This window comes from Apodemus sylvaticus, chromosome 4, assembly GCF_947179515.1.
Source record: "Apodemus sylvaticus chromosome 4, mApoSyl1.1, whole genome shotgun sequence".
In the NCBI taxonomy this organism is placed as follows: domain Eukaryota; kingdom Metazoa; phylum Chordata; class Mammalia; order Rodentia; family Muridae; genus Apodemus; species Apodemus sylvaticus.
The window spans coordinates 67,091,806-67,113,897 of record NC_067475.1 but is presented as its reverse complement, the minus strand read 5'-3'; the positions used below and the strand labels follow the sequence as shown (position 1 = coordinate 67,113,897).

At 44.3% G+C, this 22,092-nt stretch overlaps 1 protein-coding gene across 1 annotated transcript; it reads right to left on the bottom strand.

Moving 5' to 3' along the window:
- Window positions 1-1,508: 1,508 nt before the first annotated feature.
- Cd160 (CD160 molecule) lies at window positions 1,509-18,117 on the bottom strand. The gene is made up of 5 exons (XM_052179685.1): window positions 17,952-18,117; window positions 10,740-10,881; window positions 6,958-7,284; window positions 3,436-3,567; window positions 1,509-1,847 (listed from the first exon to the last, which is right to left on the bottom strand). Exons 1-5 carry the CDS (start codon window positions 18,078-18,080, stop codon window positions 1,840-1,842), a joined length of 738 nt encoding a protein of 245 aa, XP_052035645.1. The 5' UTR covers window positions 18,081-18,117; the 3' UTR covers window positions 1,509-1,839.
- Window positions 18,118-22,092: the final 3,975 nt, after the last annotated feature.

Genomic DNA, 22,092 nt, shown 5'->3' with positions numbered 1-22,092 from the left:
TAAAGCCTGCAGCTATTATATTGTAGTGCCAGAATTTGGATCCAGGTTTATACTTCAAGCCTATTCTTTATCTCTATAGGACATAAAGTCAAAAGTCTTCAGTTTGAGGTTCAAGACCATCCTATTAAAGATAATACTGCAACATGTCATCCTTGGTCTCGGTCTCCATAAATCTTAGTTCCCACCTTTGGTAGGTCTGTACCAAAAAGATAAAGGTGAGGTGTCTATTCTGATGGCTTTCCACTTAAGTCCACTAAGTTTTCTGTTCCTATCTTTATTTGAGTACACCCTGCTGTTGGAAATAGTCTGTTCCTTGGTCTATTTGTGACCAAAGTTTTTCTGTCCAAAGTCAAAAAAGGTGTGTGAGTTTAGGAACAGGAAAAGTGTGCAAATAAAGGCTTTGAGCATCTTTTTAAAAGAGCAGTGACCAGCCAGGCTGTGGTGACTCACACCTTCAAACCTAGCATTTATGAGGCAGAGGCAGGCGGATCACTGTGAGTTTGAGGCCAGCCTGATCTAAAGAGTGAGTTCCAGGGCAGCCAGGGCTACAGAGAGAAAACTGTCTGAAACCCCCCCTCCCCAAAAAATCAGTGAACGAAGAGGCTATAGGTCCGTGTTGTGTGGGTGATTGCAATCTGGCGTTCCTGGCCTGCCTGAGTTTCCCTCCTCTTCTAGCAGTGGGGGGTGGGAGGGGGGAGAGGAATGGGGCACCAACGCATTGGACGGCAAATATGCCTTCATTGTTGGTTTCCTTGTAAGCCAGTCACCACACCTGACTCTCTTCCTCTCTCTTCCCCATATTTGCTTATTTTATATTTTTCTTTATAGTTTTAAATAAACAGTTCTTTTTAAGAATGGCGTTTTCATTTTTTAAAGATTTATTGAGAGAGAGAGAGAGAGAGAGAGTGTGTGTGTGTGTGTGTGTGTGTGTGTGTGTGTGTGATGTGCTTGTGCATGCGAGTGCAGACACGTGCACATGGAGACCTGAAGAGGGTGTAGGGTGTCCTCTATTGTTCTCTGCCTATTCTTCTGAGGTAGGATCTCACATTTTCTCCACTACACCAGACACTAGCAAACCCAACAATCCTGTCTCTGACCCCCTGAAGCTGAGGCTTGTGGGAACTCTTAGCTTGTTAGAACTCTTAGCATGGGTACTGAGATGCGCACACCAGCCAGTGTCCGGATTGCACGCTCCCTCTAAGCTTTCTCTTAAATCCCCATCTTCTTACCTTTTAAAAACTTGCTTATTTGGGGCTGGCTCGACAGCTCGGCAGCTGAAAAGGACACACAGGAGCCTGGCTGCTAGGCTTGGTCTCCAGAGCCCACGGCAGAAGAGAACTCACTCAAGAGTGTCCTCTGAGTCGGCGTGTGTGCAGTGCACCCACAAATGCCTCGTGCACATACAGAAAATTAAAACTTGCTTATTGCATTGTGTGGAGAGGAAACATCATTCTGTGGTATAAAGCATACGTGGCATTCCAGAACTGACTACACACGAGCGACATTTGCAGAATGTTTTCTTTATTGACTCCGAGGTGGGAGGAGCCAGCCTTGTTATGGCGGTCAGAAAAGAGATGCAGAAGTATACCACCTGCTCTGCCAGACGCTTGGGGTGTTATTGTTGCCTGGGCTGGAGGCACGGCTCTCCAGTGGAGTGCAGAGGACAGGCTGTGGAAGCAGTGCTGTCCCTCCAGAGTGTGGGTGCGCGGGCCCTCTGGCTGACCCTGCAGGTGCTTGGAGTGCTTAGCGTCGTCCTATGGACCAGTCTTCTCTGTGTGATTGTCAGATTTACTCACTGTACCTTCCTCTGAAGGTTTGTTTTTCTCGTTGTCACAGGGTTTATAGAACTGTAGAGAGAAAAAAAGAGGTATTATTTCCTTACAACTTAGACTAGATGAGAAATAGGACACCTGTCCTGATGTCAGAAGCCTCACCTGTCCTGAGATGTGTGTTTGGTGGGATTTCATGACTGGAAAGAGAATGGGGAAAATATATGAACATAACACATGTGTTATGTGGGAGGCGCAGAGGCAGGCACAAGGATCCAGGAAACTCCATCTTTTTCCTCACATGAAAGGAAGCATTATAACTTGGACTCCACCATGATATTGCTAAGGTCCAAGAAAAATGTGTCTGTTTCTGCTGAACACTGCCTCTTCCATAATTCTAGTAAGCCCAAGTTTCAGAGATGAAGAAAAGGAAAAACTAGCCGTGGGTGTTGACATCCGCAATCCCAGTACTTGGAGGCCAGTCTGGGCTGCATAGGAAGACCATGTCTCGGTTTCTCTCACACAGCTTCTTAATATAAGTAACATGATTCAGCTCTGGGGTTTTTGGTTGGTTGGTTGGTTTTGGTTTTTGTACATTTAAAGCTTCTTGAGTACAGGAGAAAACAAATTTTGTTCTTGACTAGCAAAAGGAACCATGAAGCCAGCGGTGGTGGTGCACGCCTTTAATCCCAGCACTTGGGAGGCAGAGGCAGGCGATTTCTGAGTTCGAGGCCAGCCTGGTCTACAAAGTGAGTTCCAGGACAGCCAGGGCTACACAGAGAAACCCTGTCTCGAAAAAACCAAAAACCAACCAACCAAACAAACAAACAAATGGAACCATGAGCAGAGACTTCATTGTTCTAGGATGGCTTTGGAGTCAAAGTGGTGATAGTTCAAGGCTGGACTCAGTTTCCCCTTTGAGTTTATACTGTGCCTAAAGAACAAGAATATAGCTTGTCCTGCTAGGGATTTAGTGAACTGTGAATAAAGAGTCAGAGCACTTGGTCCCCAGAGCCCCTGTGTAAAAGCTGTCCCAGTTTAGCATATCTTTGCGTGGGTGGTAGACACAGGCTCTCCTCATCTGCACTTCCTTATGAAGTTGTCTCTGGTCCTGTTTCTGGGTATATGAGGAGGCAATGCGAAAGTGCAGAGGGGTGTAACGGGGATAGAAGTGCTTTACATGGTATAGGGCATTGTGCAGCATTCCAAAGATCTGCATTAGGATTGTGAGGGGCACACTTAATTCTCCATTAAATAATAAAGATATTTGCTTGGAGGTGTTGTCTGAGGTTAGATTCACCAATTCATCATACAGTTTATATGAGAGATCTTTGCATTTATAGAGCTTACATTATGGTATCATTCAAACTAGTTATTAATTTGTTTAGTGAGTGGGTGAGGTATCTGTGTTTACTGTCTCCCACAGGCCTCTCCTAAACAGTCTGACCTCTTACCCAGTGGAAAGTCCAATCCGTCTGTTTTCACATAGATACAGAATTATAAGGACTTTAATACCTTAAAACCAGTGTCACCCACATACCGGTTTCCATGCTTGGGGAACATTTTGTCCCTGCCTAAGAGCTTCCTTTCTGTACTTTCCAGGAAATAATTAAGCTGACAAAGATACAGACTCAACTTGGAGAGCTGAAGTCTCTTCTGGACATACCTTGAAAGGCCACCAGGCTGGTGACCAGCATCCCCCAAGCCTTTACTTGCAGGAAGCCTGAACTGAGAGTGCCGTTGATATGGCTGAAGTCAGGATGTGACCTTTGTCTCTGACTCATCTCTGTGTGGTTCCCTGTTCCGGGTTAAAAGGAGAATCATGGATCAAAATAGGGTTCCAGAAGGCATAGCCTCCTTTTGTAGCATTTCCTGTGTAATCTCAAAGAAGGCCTGACAGCTTAATTCACTTCCTGAACAAATATTTTCTTATATCTGTGAGCTATGATATTTATATTTAAATGTAGTAAATTAACAGAGAATCTAGGATTCACCAGAGACAGATGCACATAGGCCTGCAGGAGCTCTAGAGTTTTGACAGAAAGTTAAAACGATTACCCTGGACTCTGGGGACTTTGGGTTTTTGCTAGCTTACGGTTTCTGGAATGGACCAAGTCATTTAGCTTAAGTTAAAATCTCAGGTGCTGGAGTAGAGCTGAGCATCTGTCGTTGCCTCTCCGTGTGAGCACTGAGTGTGAGTTGTCACAGGACAACAGTGATATCGTCTGAAAGTCTGTAGGGAGTAATACAAGCACAGTCTCTGGCACACAATGAGCAGTACATGATGTGCAGTGCTTTTTAATATCACCCATTGCCTATCTGCTACTTTCCAGAAGGAACCTTATTTCCAGTTGATGGTCATATGTGCTGAATACTTAGGTAGCCTGAGAAGATACAGGCATTTCTTGTTAAGGAAAAGTCAGCTCAAGAAGAAACATTCAGGTGTGTTAGGAGCTTATGAACTCTAGGTTTTAAGGAACAAGGACTGTTGCACATCATTCTGGTGTGCAGCACTTGGCACTGTGCTCAGGATGCAGAGTAAGTATTCATTCAATGAATTAAGAGGGGCCAGGAGAATGGCTACTCTTGAAGTTTAACTAGAGCAGAGTAGCTGCATAAATACAATGAAATTGCCTAGAGCAGTAGCTCTCTACCTTCCTAATGCCATGACCCTTTAATATGGTCCCTCATGTTGTGGTGACCACCAACCATAAAGTTATTTTGTTCCTACTTATAACTGATTTTGCTACTGTTATGAATCATAATGTAAATAGCTCATAATGCAGTTCACAGGTTGAGAACTACTGACCTAGAACCTCATACTAGGCAAACTTGATTAGGCATTGTAGACATTGAAAAACCGTTAATTCTTTGAGTGCCAGCACAGCATATACAAGCTGACCTTCTAGATATGTCTGCTGGCAATGTAGAATGGATTGGGACAGTACTTAGAGTTGGTGGCCCATTTATTGAACAATAAGTCCTGTAGAAAGTTGAAAGAGGAATGATTGGTAATCTCAAGGATCTCCCTTGTTAAAGGATAGAGAAATACTTCAATTGTGATTGAAGAGACTTGCTCCAGCCGCGTATGTAGCAGAGGATGGCCTTGACGGACATCAATGGGAAGAGAGGCCCTTAGTCTTATGAAGGCCGGATCCCCCAGTGTAGGGGAATGCCAGGACAGGGAAGCGGGAGTGGGTAGGTTAGTGAGCAGGGGGAGGGGGGAATGGGACAAGGGGAGGTTTGGAGAGGAAATGAGGAAAGGGGATAACATTTGAAATGTAAATAAAGAAAATAATGAAAAGAAACATATTTGGAAAGAAAATAAATGTAGGAAAAACTCATAGTAACTTACTTGGGTAAAGAAATCAAGGAACCAAGGCTTTGACAGAGAGTCATGGACAGATGTAAGTCTCAGGAAGACAAGTTTGAGGAGATGGTGGAGCTGACTGGAATTGGCTCAGCATCAGTGGGGTGCTTGGTTAAAACACTTGAAGTAGAGCTAGAGAAGGTAATTTGTGGGTCACTTGCAAAGTGCAGGTTTAAATCAGGGTAGATACAAGCTTGGGAGAGGGTACAAAAGGCAGAATCAGTGAGGACTCAGGTTAGATAGATGGGAAAAGGAAAGAGAGGCAAAACAGGACAGCAAGTAAACAAGTCAGGGAACACTCAGAGAACCCAAGAGAGGATTTCAGTGGAAGAAGGAATAGTCAGACTGCTGAGTACCAGGCCATGTAGGCAGGTAGCAACAAGCAAGCACGGAAGGAAGGAAACCTAGGGCAAACTGGAGTCAAATGGAGCATTTGAATGATTAGTAGTCATAGAAGAGGATGGGAATGTTTACTAAAAGGCCCTTCCTCACACATTTTTATTTACTATGGGTAGAGAGCAGAAATAATATTTATTTGTTTACTGACATGATCTAGCTATTTAGTCAGGCCCAAAACTTAAGATCAATCTTGGTTTCCTGAATGCTGAGTTCATAAATGTATGCCACCAAGCTGGGTTGATGGCTTCTTTAAAAATTTCATATGAGGCTGGGTGGTGAGGTACATGCCTGTAATCCCAGCACTTGGGAGGCAGAGGCAGGTGGATTTCTGAGTTCAAGGCCAGCCTGGTCTCCACAGTGAATTCCAGGACAGCCAGGGCTTCACAGAGAAACCCTTTTCAAAAACCAAAAACCAAAATAATAATAATAATAATAATAATAATAAATAAAAAATAAAAATTCATATGAGGCTGGCATATGGTTTAGTGGTAAAGTACTGGCTTAGCATGCTCTAGGTCCTGGGTTCAATTTGCAACACTGAGAAAAGTTCATACAGACAGCAAGCTTTTTTAAAAACTACTGTTTATCTGACAGTGTCTCTCTTCTAACATATTGGTTGGTAGTTTGGCTGGGTATAAAAGTCTAGGTAGACGATACTTTTTTTTTTTGGTCCCCACAGAAGTTTTGAAGGTTTGCTCCCAAATGGGCCCTTTATACAGCTTGATTAGGGTTGTTACATTTATTGTTTTGCTGTGGTAATGAAGCACACAATATTGTTCTGTTGAGATGGTATGCTCACTATGAAGGACACAGTCAGTGATCAGAAGCCTTGCTATCTTGATGAGCTCAAGAGCCAGAGTTCAGGGTCCTGTCAACTTTCTGATTTCTGATTCTAGAAAATTGCACTCATGGTGTGGGGGGCAATCCACACTTTTACTTTATTTTGTTTTTTAATCCAGAAGTTTGAGTGGATTCCTGTTTTTTAGAGCTGAATGCTTCTTTGGGCAATCACCCATTTTATTTCAAACCCCTCTCTGTCTGTTTGAGGAAATACAGCTTCATCTCTGGGAGAACTCCAGAGTAAGCATCAAAAGGCCTCGGTTGTAGACCTGTATTTTTACTAGCCCAGTCAATGAGTGTCATTAAACAAATTTCTCCACCTCCCAATGACTTGGTCTTCTAATGGGAGTGAAAGGCATTCTGTAAATATTTGGAGTAGTAAATATGTAATTACCTTTGTATATATGTGTTGTAGAAAGGTGTAAGATAAGGTGTATCTGCCAATTGGAGTGTCAGCAGAGGATTGGGAATTAAGGGTTCTCAAGGGAACTGCTATCGAGGACCTCACATAGCTACTTGAGACTCCACTGTCTGCCCTACTCACTGCTCCTCTGATGGCCTTGGGGATATTAGACTCACCTGGGACTTGAACAGAAAGAAAATGGCCATGAATGTAGATTTCTGGCTTCCGGCTTCTGGCACAGCACTGGTAGGTTCCACTGTCTGATGGTGTAGCTTGTTCTATAGTCAACACCAACTGAGATGACATTTCAGTGATGTCATCTGTTCCAGGGTCCCTTCTAATCATTAGCTGTTTTAAGCTGGTCTCAGGGGAACAGTTCCAAGACCTGTCTTTGCACCAGAAGAGTATTAGCCCATCAGCTTCACCTTTCTTATGCCACAAAGTACAGGTAAAGTCCAGTCGCCCTCCTTTCTGCGATGCTGAGCTGGTGACATGAATACATCCTGGAACAAAATGCAGAAGTTACCTGTGGGAAGCCAGGGTTCCTCAAGTCCTGCCTAGCTGGTCCTTATCCCTAGAATACAATCTAACACTGGCAGATGGGAAACACAACTTCTAATTACTTCTGTGACAGTAAGCACACTGCCTGCTTCTTCTAATTCTCCTGGGAAATGAGAGTTAAGGGACCAGATATATACAGGTAAAGCTTCTACACCATGCTGCTGGGGGCTATGACAAATAAAACATAAGCCCTGTCTTAGTCACTTTTCAATGGCTGTGACAAAACACCATGACCAAGGCAACTTAGAAAAGAAAGTGTTTACTTTTTCTGGGAGAGTTAGAGTCCATGATGTCAGAGCAGAATCATGGTGGCAGGAACAGCTGGGAACTCACATCCCAAACTGCAAGCAGGAGACAGAGTGCAGTGAGAATGGGGAGAAGATGTTGATACCTCAAACTTGCACCCAGTGACACATCTCCAACAGAGTCATATGGCTTAATCCTTCCCAAGCAGCCACTACTGGGGAACAAGAATTCAAATGCCCAAGATTTACTAGGACATTTCATTCAAACCATCACAGCTCTGCTCTCAAGTATACAGCTCAAAGTAAAATTGGCAAAAATACTGCACTTTGTTCTATGGTGAACACTGAGATTTCAGGCCATGGTGTCTCAATAGGGGTGGAGGCAGTAGCGGTGATGTTTCTGGGCCTGGAGGTGGTAGGGCAGATGGGTAGGGGGAAGCCCTATACTGGTGGGGACAAAGGTTTGTTCCTGTGTGAGCGGATGCAAACAGGTGCTCTGGAATGTCTTCCTAATTGAAGGAGAGAAACTGGTTGTATATCATAAAGTCAAATTTCTGGGAAAGTATGGCTTGTCTTTGGCTTCTTTGTGGATTTTTCTTTCTTCTACCCCTTTTCTTCAACCCTTTCAACTCCCTAACACTAGATGGGAGAGAAAAAGGACAGAGGGGAAAGGGGCGACATTATCAGTAGGCTTCCTGTTGATTAGGGGTGTTGAGATCCTTGGGGCAAGTTTGCTCTTCCCGGACAAGGTATCTCATTTCTTCTTGTTTCTTCTTTGCACACAAATACTACATAATAAACTGTGGTCAACAGCAACCAATCAACAACCCACTCCATCTCTCGAGGCCCTAGAATTTATATAATGAGAGACCCCCAACTCAATGTTTTTAGACCTCTAAACAATTAGCCCAGCACAGAGTAACTTGTTTTTCTGTTTTCAGCTTGAGAAAGATAGCCTACCCTGTTCTAGTTCCAATGTTTAACTATACAATGCCCCAAGGAAGTTTGCTCCAGATAATCTCTAACCTTCCTTACTTCCTCATTCTGTGCTTCCCCATTCCATGCATGTTTTGTCCTCCACCCCTTGCCTTGTGAATTGTGTCCTCCAACCCTTGTCTTGTGGTTTTTCCCCTTTAAATACCCCTGACTTCAGTTGCACAGAGTCCTCAGTCCTCTGACCCTGCGTGGGGTACGGCTGTGGAACCCAGAATTCTGGAATAAAGAAATCCTCATGCTATTGCATCGAGACCGTTTCTCGAGAGTGATTTGGGTGTCGCCTTGTGGGATGTGGGGTACTGGGGCACCCTCAGTTTTTTGGGGGGGGGTCTTACAGTACCCTCTGTAAAGTCCCAGAATTCCAAATGTCACACAGACACAGAAACTATCTGCAGCTGGAAAAATTATGCCCTTGCTAGAGTATGAGGCACATCATAGTCAGCTGCTGCAGACAGTCAGCTGAAGCAGCACCATGCTCCACACCTGGGATTAAAATGAAAGCATATTCTCGTAATATTGCTGTGTTTTTCAAAGAAACTAAGATTCTGACTACAGGAAGGCCTTACAATGCATTGTGCTCCAGTATTTGTAAGTGTTGAATAGGTGTGATGGTTTGTATATGGTAGGCCCAGGGAAGGGCACTATTAGAAGGTGTGACCCTGTTGGAGTAGGTGTGTCACTGTGGTTGTGGGCTTTAAGACCTTCTTCCTGGCTGTCTGGAAGTCAGTCTTCCACTAGCAGCCTTCAGATGAAGATGTAGAACTCTCAGCTCCTCCCACACCATGCCTGCCTGGACGCTGCCCTGCTCTCACCTTGATAAGAACGGACTGAACCTCTGAACCTGTAAGCCAGCCCCAAACAAATGTTTTTATAAGAGTTTCCTTGGTCATGACTGTTCACAGCAGTAAAACCATAAAAGAGACAATAGGTTTCCAAAGATAGATTTGAAAAGATTCTCTTACATTATCAGAAAAAGAATATTCTAATTGTTTTGTCCAGGAGTCAGATGGTTTTTATTTCCCATCCATGTGGTCAGAGTTGGCACAGATTGTAGTGGAAGGAGTCAGATATGGAGGTGCCAGTCTCTGCCTGTGAAAGCTTGAACCCCTCTTACATCAAGGCCAAAATCAGGTTGGTTGTGAGCACAGTGACTCCAAGTTCTTGTCCTCCTTACACCATGACAGATACACACCAAAGTTTATGACTAGATTCTTAAAGGTTTCTCAGGAAACTGGCCTTCCTTCCTTCCTTCCTTCCTTCCTTCCTTCCTTCCTTCCTTCCTTCCTTCCTTCCTTCCTTCCTTCCTTCCTTCCTTCCTCCCTCCCTCCCTCCCTCCCTCCCTCCCTCCCTCCCTCCCTCCCTCCCTTCTTCCTTCCTTCCTTCCTTCCTTCCTTCCTTCCTTCCTTCCTTCCTTCCTTCCTTCCTTCCTTCTTTCCTTTATTTTCTTTTTTGAAGTATACAGGCCCCATGACCTGAAGGCACAGGTGGGTGCAGCTTCCAAGACACTGTAGAGTATCAGGGTAAGGCAGGCAGGGAAGTACAGCTTAAATCTAGATCTGTGAGACCCTTAAGGCTCCAGAAGCTAGGTCTTACCCCCAGACATCCCTACTGGCTACAGTTGCCATTTCTAGCCCTTCAAGACAGATGAATGGCCAAGCCCCGCCCTATAGAGAAAAAACAGCCCAAGATCACCGAAATCCCACCAATCCCTGAGCTTGCCCCAAGATCAGGCCACAGAATCCCACCAATCTCAGGGCACCCTGGAAAGCTCCCCGCCCCCAAGAAACCCTACATAAAGTCTGCCTCCTGCTTATTTCTTTGTTGCTTCTTTCTCCAGCAGATGCCTCTGCTTTCTTGTGTCTCTTCCAGTGAAACTCTTGTGTGAGGTGTGTTGTGTGGTGTGACTTTGTGATATGCCTTGGCTCCTGACTGCCAGGGTGCCTTTCCCCTCACAACTGTAACACTTACAAATCTATCTATAACCACAAAATTAAACAATACTATCAAATTATACAGTTACTATAATTTGGGGATTCCTTCACATGTCTGGAAGATTCAGGGATCTTCACAGATAAATGAAATCATGCATGGAGAACATCCGTCCCCTGAGCCCAGTGTTACCCAGTGGCTGTCTCTGCCCTGGGACCTATCCTCACCACCATGTTGGAAGTTCACGATTGCCAGCAGGACAGCCAGGGCCCAGCAGCTTTGGCCAGGGGCCATCAGGATTTGTGTGTTGTTGGCAGCCCCAGGAATTTCCCGTAAAGGTTGACTTTGATGGTCTCTGCCGGTGCACCCCTGAAAAGCACGGAGAGAGACTCATTAGACGAAGGCTTCCAGGCTTCTGTGACCAGCTCCCTGTTTTAGGCACTTGTTGGGGTGGCTCAAAGTGTGACGGAGATGAAGAGACCTTCAGGGTACAGCTGGTTTGGGAGAGATAGAAAAAGATGGAGCAAAACAGAAGTGGAGAAAAGAGTTGGGCGGCGGTGGGGGAGGGGAGGGTTGGGCTGAGAGCCTTTGCCTATTTTTCCTGGGCTCATTTGGCACATAGCCCCTGTTATATACATATGTATGTGTATGTGTATATACATACATGTATATGTACATGTATATATGTATATACACATATTCATATGAATACACATGTAAATACATGTGATAAAGTATAATATGTAGAAAGGAGAACATGAAAGAAGATATGAAGCAAATTTTGTTCTAGTTTTAACCCTATCATGGATATTTTGGTGATTCCTAAAAACTAAAAACCATTTTGGATAGTGAAAGTCTAAAATCTGACATGAAGAAGTCCCACAGCTTCAGAATGGTAGTCCTGGATGTATAGGAGTTTACTGCGATGCATAGACTTTGGGTTGGGCTGATTTTAGTGTGTGATTTTTTTTCTTATTTGCAAATTCTTTACAATAAAGTTTTAATTTAAAAAAAAAAGTTGTTTGGCTCCCAATATTGTTTTCATAAAGTTTCCCTCAGGTTGAGATTATTTTCTCCTAATATTATTATTACTATTATTATTTATATTTTTATATTATAGTCTCAGTTAAGCAAAATTATGTCCACACTTTTAAAAGCATCCAAACAAAAGAAAACAAACCAACAGGAAACTGCTTTGGTAAATTTGATTCATTCACACAGGTGAATATCACTCATTTACCATATACCAACATTTCTGTCAAAGAGCAGAACAGAGGAAAGGAGAATGGGGGCAAAGGAAAGAGAGAAACAGGGCAGAGGAGAAGAAAAGAACAGAACTCATAAGAAAACGCAAGGCAAGGGGTCCAAAGGCGCTGCAGACCTTAGCAAGCTTTGAAAAAGAGGACCAGCTTACAGAATGAGAATGGACAATCGTTAGTGGTAGCACACACTTAATCCCAGCACCCTGGAGGCAGAGGCTGGCCTGGTCTACAGAGTGAGTTCTGAGACACCCAAGGCCACACAGGGAAATGCTGACTTGGAAAACCTCTTTTGCCTTTGACAGCTGTGATGACTGGCATGGGTCCTCCTTCCACACTCCGTGTCTTAGGCTAAATTTAAAAATTAAGAGGGCTGTAAAGTAAAAATGTTATTGTGAGTGGAGGTTACTTTATAATTGAAGTAAGGTGGGGTTTTTTTTTGTTTGTTTTTGGTTTTGGGGTTTTTTTTGTTTGTTTGTTTTTTGTTTTTTGAGGTGCTGAGGATCCGGCCAGGGTTTGGGGCACAGTGTGTGTAGAGTGGCTGATGTGGAGGGTTCAGCAGGGCTCAGTCATTCCTGGCCTCTTCCCACTCCCTCAGTCATACAGAAATTCCCAGTCCTGCACGCTCCAGTCACAGGAAGGGCTTTATCCAAACTGTTGGACTGTAGCTTTACTGTATACAGTCTGTGTCTGCATTCATAACTGCTTCCTGTTATGTTACTGTTGCCTACAATATTCTGCATAGTAACATGCTGTGCCTGAGAGCAAAAGGTTGTACTGTGTGGCCAAGGTAGGCGCAGGCTATGCCATCTTGGTTTCTATGCTTATAGTCTATGATTATGCAGCCATGAAATCATCTAGTGCTATATCTCTCAAGGTACCATCATCATTAGGGATGCATAGAAGATATTATTATGAGAATGGAGACTTTGTGCTGTGGTCCTTAGCACAATGCTAGTGCCACACACTTGGCTTTTCCATATCAAGAATCGTGAGCCAAACCAACCTCTATGATTTATTTAGAAACTGAACTGTGTTGGTCTTATAAATACGGGCTGACATTGTGTCTTTCATAAGTTATTAAACACCTTTTAACTGTACACTGTCTAGATACCTACTTACTGTTGTGTTACAGTTGCCTATAGTATTTAGCATAGTAACATGCTATGTAACTGTGTAGTCATGAGCAAAAGGTTGTGCCATATAGCCAAGGTATGCAGAGCCTATGCCATCTGAGTTTGTATACATACGCTCTGTGATTTTAAGAATCTTTTGTATGTTTATATATGAGTTATATATATATTTTAAATTATATATATGTATGTATATAAATCTGTAAGTACTTCTAGTCCATAACTTCTTGAATAGGTGTACTCACAGGGTTTGTGGTCACTTTTTCATTGGTGTGACACAGTAGCTTACTGGAGTAATTTCAGGGAGGAAGGGTCTTCTCTGATTATGGCTTCAGAGGGATTCAGTGTATTATAGAAGGTTTGGGAGGTGGCTCCACGGTAGAGGGAGCTTGTGGCTCAGGCTTATTCATATGACAGCAAGCATGACACAGAGAATTGGGCCAGAAGAGGCTGGTAGGCTCACGTCTAGTGAGCCCAGTCCCCATATCTCGAGGTTCTGAGACTTCCTATAGCAGCACCGTGAGCTGGGGAATAAGTATTTAATAGCCGCTGTGGCTGTACATTAAAATCTAAGTTTCAGCATTTGAAGGAGAAAGCTAGAAATATTTGCAAATCATGCTTCTGATGTTTACAAATCATATATTTAAAGATTTTTATTAGTTTTATGTGTAGACGTGTGTGGTCTGAGTGTTTGAGCATTTTGTGTGTATAGCTGCCCAAGGGGTCCAGAAGAGGGCGTCTGATCCCTGGAACCTGCGTGGAAGGTGCTTGTGAGCTGCCACGTGGGTCCTGGAGGCTGAACCCGGAACCTGTGCTACGGCAGTCAGTGTTCCTGATCGCTGGACCATCTCTCCAGCCCATAACACGTACTCTTTTTATTTTATTTTATTTATTTATTTATTTTTTGGCCATGTATTTGCTATGTAAAGAAATGGATTTCATTGTATTTTCATGCATAGATATAGTACTTCGATCATATTCGTCTCTTACATTTCCTTCTCCTATTCGCCTCTCCAACCCAAGAATGTTAGATTTTTTTTTCATTTTTATTTTATGTGTTTGGGTGTTTTGCCTGCATGTATATGCATGTGGAGCCCATAGAAGCTGTAAAAGGATAATCCCCAATTGCTATTTTTAAAATTAGGTTATGTTCAATTTATATTATAACTTAGGGACAATTGAAATTTTTGTGGCATTGATTCTTCAGATTCAAGAATATATTTTCATGTTGTGTATCAATTACTTTTCTGTTGCTCTGATAAAATGCTCTGATAAAATATGTTGGCCACAATCAACTTATAGAAGAGTTTGTTTATGTTTAAAATACAGAGGGATAAGATTCCATCATGGCCAGACATTTTAGATCATGTAAAGTATCAATCCCAACACTTGGGAGGCTGAGACAGTCAGATCTCTATAAATCTGAGGCCAGTCTGGTCTACAGAGTGAGTTCCAGGATGGCCAGGGCTTCATAACACCCTGTCCAGAAAAAAAAAAATCGACCATACACTACGCGAAAGAATACTGAGGGGTACTGGGGGAGCTGGCGAGATGGTCAGAGGGTAAAGGTGTCCACCACCAACCCTGCAGGGAAAACACCTGAATACCTAAAAATAAATAAATTATAAAAAAGACAATCTGAAATATGTAATAATCTCTAACTATACGAGGTAAAATTTGGAGAAACTGCTCGAAAAAACGGGAACTACAATGATACCCTTATTTCAACACGGCTGTCTTAACTGTTAAACTCTGAAAAGGTGTAGACAATTTGGAGAATGACCAACCTGATGACTGTATAGAAATTTTTCTTGCAGAACAGCCAGGGCTATACAGAGAAGCCCTGTCTTGAAAAAACAAACAAACAAACAAACAAAAACAATAACAAAAAGGAAAAGAAAAGAAGTCTTTCTGTCAAATTATTGCAGCACACATATTTTAAGAAAACTCAAAAATGTGAAACTTGATAGTATGTTAGTCAATAGTACTAACAGTAGTACTATTGTTAACTAGTACTAATTGTTAACTAGTAACTAATAGTGCTAACTGATTGTAATAGTACAATCAGACACTTGGTATCAGAAGACCAATTCTGTTTCAGTACAATTAGCTGTCAAAAACAATCAGGGTACATCCTAAAAACTAGATCTGGGCATCATCACATTTCTTGGGCTTCTGTGACAGACCCTATGTAATGCCCTTGAAAGGTGAAAACAGTTGATTGGCACTTATAGCCTAGCACATGCCGATACACAGGGGCTGACAGGTCATTAAAACAAAAGTCTGTGTGGCTGAAAAAAAAACCCTCTGCTTAGAGCAGCAGTTCTCAACCTGTGGGTCGCGACCTACCTGCATATCAGATATTTACATTACGATTCATAGCCATAGCAAAATTACAGTTATGAAGTCGCGATGAAATACTTTTATGGTTGGGGGGCTCACAGCATGAGGAACTGCACTAAAGGGTCGCAGCCTTAGGAAGGTTGGGAACCGCTGCTCAAGGGTCAGGTTGGATTTGAAACTTGCCTTGACAATTGTCCAATGTTGGAAAAGTTTCTTAATCTCTCTGAAAACAAGGTTATTGATGGATAAAATGGTGACGATAGTGTTATCTTCCCAAGGGGCTTAATATGGAGTCTTAGATAGCGCGCGCTTGGCGTAGTGCAATTGCTCAATAAAATGCCAGTCATCATCATTACGATGGCTGCACAACTGGCTGCAGTTCTCACCCACCCCTACGTTTGTATTTAGTTCTTATAAAACTCTGAGCATCATTAATCTCGGGTCCTGTGCAGACCTTTTGAAGAAGCCGAGTGACTCGCTTAAAGTGGCAGAGACTGGGTGGCAAAGCTGGGATCCTGACCCTTTGGAGGAACCCTTTGGTTCCTCTTAGAGCTGCCTCCCTACCCTCAAAGAGTGAAACATGAAGGGCTTTGACAAGAACAGAATTGAGGATGCACTTTACAGGGGTTAGGAAGGGAGAAATACGAGCCCGGGACTCTGGGCAGTGGAGGCAGGCCTTGGCAGTTTTGCTGGCTTTTTTAAGAACTGGTGCCCGAAGGATGCGGTGGGAGAAGGAAGGCCGAGAAGGTGGGGGATTTGGCTACCAAGCCTGCTGTGCACTCACTGAATGGTGAGATGTTAGAAGGTCCTGCCTCTTCTCCAGGAATGCGTCCTCAGGGGCTGGTGCGGTGGGATGGATGGAGGGGAGGAGGACCCACTTCCAACTCCGGAATGCCTGCTGCTGGTGGGGCACGAGGTCGGGGGAGGGGTCAGTCACTCCGCATGAGTGGCTTTGCGGTGACAAGGACTAGCTGGATCGGTGTATAAGTCTGTTTGGGCCCTTCAGCTGGCCTGGGGGAAGGTGGGGAGCACTGAGGTAAGGGCTCTCTTGGCAGAAATCGCCTTGATGCCAGGAGCACCTGGTGTGTATGTAGTAGTCGGGCACAGCTGTCCGGAGTTCTATCCGCTAGAGGGCGCTGTCTCTTCGTCAGCTAGGGTGGCGTGCCGGTGTCATACCAGGGTCCGTGACTGCAGTTTGAGAGCACCCACCACTGTTCTATGGGCAGAGTGAGCACCAGAGTCACGTGTGGTGCGTGTGTGTTTAGGCAAAACATTCATAACATATAAAAAAATGAGCCTAAAATTACTAAAACAAAATGTATAGGATAACGAAGGAAACAAATTCTATAAAGACAGTTTATAGAGTTATAGAATGTATAACAGAAGACTATCTATCCTTCAGATCTAGTGTCCATCCGACAACTATTGTAATTTCTCCTTTTAAATTGCAAATATTTTATTTTATGGGTCTGACTGTTTTGCCTGCGTGCACGGCAGTGAGCACCTGTGTGCCTGGTGCCTGTGAAGGCCAGAAGAGGGCATCGGGTGCCCTGCAACTGGAGTTAGAGAGGTTTTGAGCCTCCACGTGGGCGAACCCAGGTCTCTGCAGCCACAGCCCCTGAGCGGTCTCTCCTGCCCTTGTCTAGTTTAACAACGCGGAGACAGCGGGAACAGCGGCCAGTGGATTTGAAGACACCCATGCTTTCTTCCAAGGGCAGACTCCACTGCGGGAGCAAATGCCAACTCCCTAGTAGAGACTGACAAGGTCGAAGCTGCGTTTTATCCCCAGATTCACAAATCCCATTTGTGTCATCTCTGTGTATGACGCCTGGGACATGAATGTCCCTCAGAGAAGCCTCACAGAGGCAGCTCACACCCCAGGCCAGGCCCAAGGGCTTTGGCACAGGCTTGACAGCCTTTGGGACTTTCTTGCAGTATTCTTTATCTCCTTTATCTTTATAAAAAGGCTTGTCTTTCCTCTACTGTCTTCTCATCAACACAGAACCAAAGAGCAGCCCGTGGGGTCCAGCAGCATGTGTGAGGTACGCTGGCCGGGCTTAGCTCTAAAGTGCTCACTGAGACTTGAGACTTCCATCTTAGGAATGTGGTGCTGAGCTGTCCCATTTAAGTGTCTGAACCAGCTAAGGACTTGAAGCCCACGAGAAGAGGATGAGCGAACCAACCCATCTGGGGTAAGTAGTCTCTCTCTGTCTCTGTCTAGCTGTCTGTCTTCTCTCTCTCTCTCTCTCTCTCTCTCTCTCTCTCTCTCTCTCTCTCTCTCTCTCTCTTTCTCTCTCTCTCTCTCTCATATATATATATGCATCTATATCTATCTATCTATCTATCTATCTATCTATCTATCTATCTATCTATCACTCTCACTGTATCTCTCTCTCTCTTCCCCCACCTCTGTTTTTGTTGAGACAGGATTTCTCTGTATAGCCCTGGCTGTCCTGGAACTCACTCTGTAGACCAGGCTGGCCTCGAACTCAGAGATCCACCTGCCTCTGTCTCTGAGTGCTGGGATGAGAGGTGTGCACCACCAGCTTCTGGGGAGGCGACAGAGAGACTTATTTTTACCTTTGAGAAGCAAGCCTCTCACTGGTTTAACCGAAAGCTTGCCCCCCAACACCCCCTGGTGAGCAGTTCTGCCAAGCATTCCACCTCTCCTCCCAGAGCCCAGGTTCCCAGCAGGCCTCGTTACCTCAGGACAGAAGTTCTTCCTCGCTGTCAAGCTGGGGCTCACGCTGATTGTGTTCTGGGTTCCCAAACTGGGTCTTCTGCTCTTGTTAACAGCCTGTCTCCCCACTTCCGTCACAGCTCGACCTTTCATGGTTGATCTTTGAAAAAACCACAGAATGGGTTTTTAGCAGTGAGGGGGTCTTCCTGTCTTTCTTTCCCACACCCCTGTAGTTTTTACTCTCTCCTGTCTCTCCCTCACACCCCCTGACTTCTCTCTTGCTCTTTTGAAATGCACTAAGGTTCAGAGAAGGCTGAGAAAAGCCACTCCTTAAAATAGATTTCTTTACCTTCGGAAATGAAGGCGTGAGGAGGAAGACTTTGGTAATAGACTTGCTCTTGCGGATAAAAGTGCTGCATCTTTTCCTTTTGGTCTGAAATAGGGCTTTGCTATGCTAATTTATTCCAAAAGGTTTTTTATCTTTAGTCTCAAGATGTCAGTCTGACACAACGGTGGGCAAGGAATGGTTATTTGGGGACACTAAAGATAAACCAGCCCTAGGACTGGAGGAAGATCAAAAGGTCCAGGCCAGTCTAGGCTAGAGACCCTGCCTCAAAGCAACAATAACAACAACAACAACAGCAACAACAACAACAACAACAACAACAACAAGACAATTGTTAGTTGGCCTGGTGCTAGATTTTTTACTAATGACCAATCAGTCTGCACTCGCCTGAAGTCTCTTAGCACCAAGGGCCATGCATGTCTCTGAGCTGGCTGTGACCTTACCCACAGGATGTGATGTTCAGAGTACAGTCTCCTGTTCTTATGTGGATTCTGGGCTCCCTGCTGCTACAGGCAGAGGCAGTCACCCTACAGAAACCCTATCTGTGAGTCAGCAAACACACTCCCTGACATCATGCTGACACCCCCACCCACCTGTGTAATGGGCACTCTTCAACTAGAGTACCCCTCCTCCCACTTTTTCCACATCCTGCGAGTGACCCTTTCCTTCTCTGGAATTTCCTTCTCCTGTAGCCTGACCACAGGCTCAGGCTGTGGAATTTTCCTCCTCCTCGGCCCATAGAGAAAGATACTCTGCCTCCCAGGCCTCCATTGGAGGCTTGTCATGCTGTCTGTCCATCAGTGATGCTAAGGACTGAACTCTCCTCATAACCCAGACTATGCTGGTTTCTGCCAGCCTGTTTGTATGTTTAAGGCATTAAAAACTCATCAAAGGGGCTGGAGAGATGGCTAGGGGTTAGGAGCACTGGCTGCTCTTCCAGAGGTCCTGAGTTCAATTCCCAGCAACCACATGGTAGCTCACAACCATCTGCAATGGGATCTGGTGCCCTCTGCTGGTGTGTCTCAAGAGAGCTAGAGTGTACACATATAAAATAAATAAATAAATCTTTAAAAAAAGGACCCCCCCCCCCAAAAAAAACCTCATTGAATAAACTTACCCAAAAGGACAGTCTGCCCCTTGAAACACACATGCGGCCTTTTCCACAGTCAGAGCGGCTCCAGACCGTTGGATGGACGACAAAGCAGTTGTTTCTCTTCTATCTCCAGCAGCTGCTGCTGTAATGGCCTGCCAGAAAAGAGACGCGGTCTCTTCCGTTGACTATCAGACTATTGAAAGAACAGAGTCAACACAAGTAGACATTTCCCCAAGAATCTTAATGCTGGGAGTAGGAAAAAGTCCCAGTCTGATGTGGAGATTCGTCCCCAAGAAAGATTCTCTAAAAACCTGTGAGGCTACTTGATGGGGTAAGGCCAGAGCCCAGGCAGAGATGTGTCAACGGACAGAACCATGCCCTGATGGGGACTGCTCAGCTGTGCATGCCTTTGGCACTCTATTTATATTATATTTTTAAAGATTTACTTATTTTGTGTGTGTGAGTGGTTTTTGTTGTTGTTGTGCTTGTCTGGTGACTACTGCAGGCCAGAAGAAAGCCTAAGATTCCCTGGAACTGGAGTTATAGTCAGGTGTAGGATGTCGGGAGTGCACTGGACACAAACGGGGGGTATTCTATAAGAAAGCAACACAATGGAATACTACTCAGCAATTAAAAACAACGAATTCATGAAATTCTTAGGCAAATGGTTGGAACTGGAAAATATCATCCTAAGTGAGGTAACACAATCACAAAAGAATACACATGGAATGCAATCACTGATAAGTGGATATTAATTAGCCCAGAAGCTCTGAATTCTCAAGACACAATTAGCATAACAAATGATACCCAAGAAGAGGGAAAGAGGGGGCCCTGGTTCTGAAAAGAGTTGATCCAGCATTGTAGAGGAGTACCAGGACAGGGAAATGTGAGGGGGGTGATTGGGAAATGGGCAGAGGGAAAAGGGCATATGAGACCGATGGGGAGGGGGGAACTGGGAAAGGGGAAAGCATTCGGAATGTAAACAAAAAATATAGAAAGAAAGAAAGAAAGAAAGAAAGAAAGAAAGAAAGAAAGAAAGAAAGAAAGAAAGAAAGAAAGAAAGAAAGGGCTTTGTAACCAGGGAGCTCCGGGTCTCGGAACGACGTGCGCCACCCCCGTGGCTCCTTCTCTCGTGTCCTTGCTTCAGTCTCTCTAGCAGTGCACTGCTCACTACCTCAAAAACTACTCATCTGTTATTCTTTTTTTTATTAACATTTTTCTTCATACAATATATTTTGATCACGATGCTTCCCCTCACTTTCAGATTCTCCCCACCTCGATACCTGCCAATGTCTTGTTCTCTCTCAAAAAACAATCAAAACAAGAAAGAATGAGAAAACAAAGAAAGTGAGTGAAAAACAAAACAAAAAAACCCACAAAATGAAAATTAAACAAGCAAAAGTCCAATAAGACATTAAAAAAAAAAAAAAAAAGCAAGCAAAGAAGTCAACCAAATACCACTGACTTTGATTTGCATCGTCCAACTTCTCCTGAGCCTGGGGCCAGCCCTGAAGATAGTTGATGTATCCAGTAAGGCTCCATTAGAGAAAACCAATTTTCCCTTTGTTGGTGGGTATCAATTGCCGATAGCTCTTGTTACGGGTGGGACCTGTGACCACTTCCTCCTCAGTGCTGGGACTTTCTCTTGCTTGAATCTGTGCAAGTCTTGTGTGTGCTGCCACAGTCCTATTGTATCTGGAATACACTGTTGTCTTGGTGTCATCTGTCACCTCTGGCTCTCACAACCTTTCTGCCTCCTCTTCTGCAGTTCCCTGAGCCCTGAGGGAAGGGGTTTGACATCCCATGGAGGACTGACTGCTCCAAAGTCTCTCACTCTCTGCATATTGTCCAGCTGGGGATCTCTGTGTCAAGCCCTGTCTACAGCAAAAAGCCACTTCTCCGATGTAAGCACGGATCCGTGGGTGTAGCAGTAGGCCTGTGGGAGGCGTTATACTGCTAAGGTCCTTTAGCAGAACAGTGGTAGTAGGTTCTCTCCTACTACCTACCATGACCTATCCAGTCTCAGGATCCGGGCCACGTTAGCAGTTGCGGTTATGAGTCCTTCTCCTGGTGTGGTTCTTAAGGTGTGGTTCTTAAGGCTAGTTTTTTAAAAGAGGTTGGTGACTCCCTTAGCATTTGTGCCACTATTGTCCCAGTACACCCTGCCGGCAGGTCACTGCTGGAGGTTGCAGGTTTTATTCCTGGACAGTGTTTCCAATTTCCTTTTCCTCCAGTAGTGTGTATGGCACTTTCCAGTACCATGAATGCTGCACAGTGGGGAGAGGCTTCTAGTTAGGCTCCAGTTTGACTTCTAACGATCAGATCGTGGAGAACAACGGGATTTTCAATTGGCCTTTCTGTTAGTTGGCCTTCCTCATACCCATCCTCAGCTCCTGCCCACCCCTCTCCCTATTTACTTCTCTATTCTAGTTTCCTCTTGTCTCATTGTATACTTTATCTTATTTCCTCTTCCTCGGGAGATTCTCTCCTCCTCTCTGGTCCCTTAGTAACCTCTAGTTATTCAGACTGTAGTGCATATTGAAGACTTAAAAGCTAATGTCTACACATAAGAGAAAACTTACAATATGTGTCTTTGGGTCTGGGTAACCTCAATCAGGATAATTTTTCTAGCTCCATCTATCTTCAAATTTCATTTTTTTTCTAACAGCTGAATAATATTCTACTGTGTAAATGTAATACATTTTCAGTGTGTTTTCAATGACTGC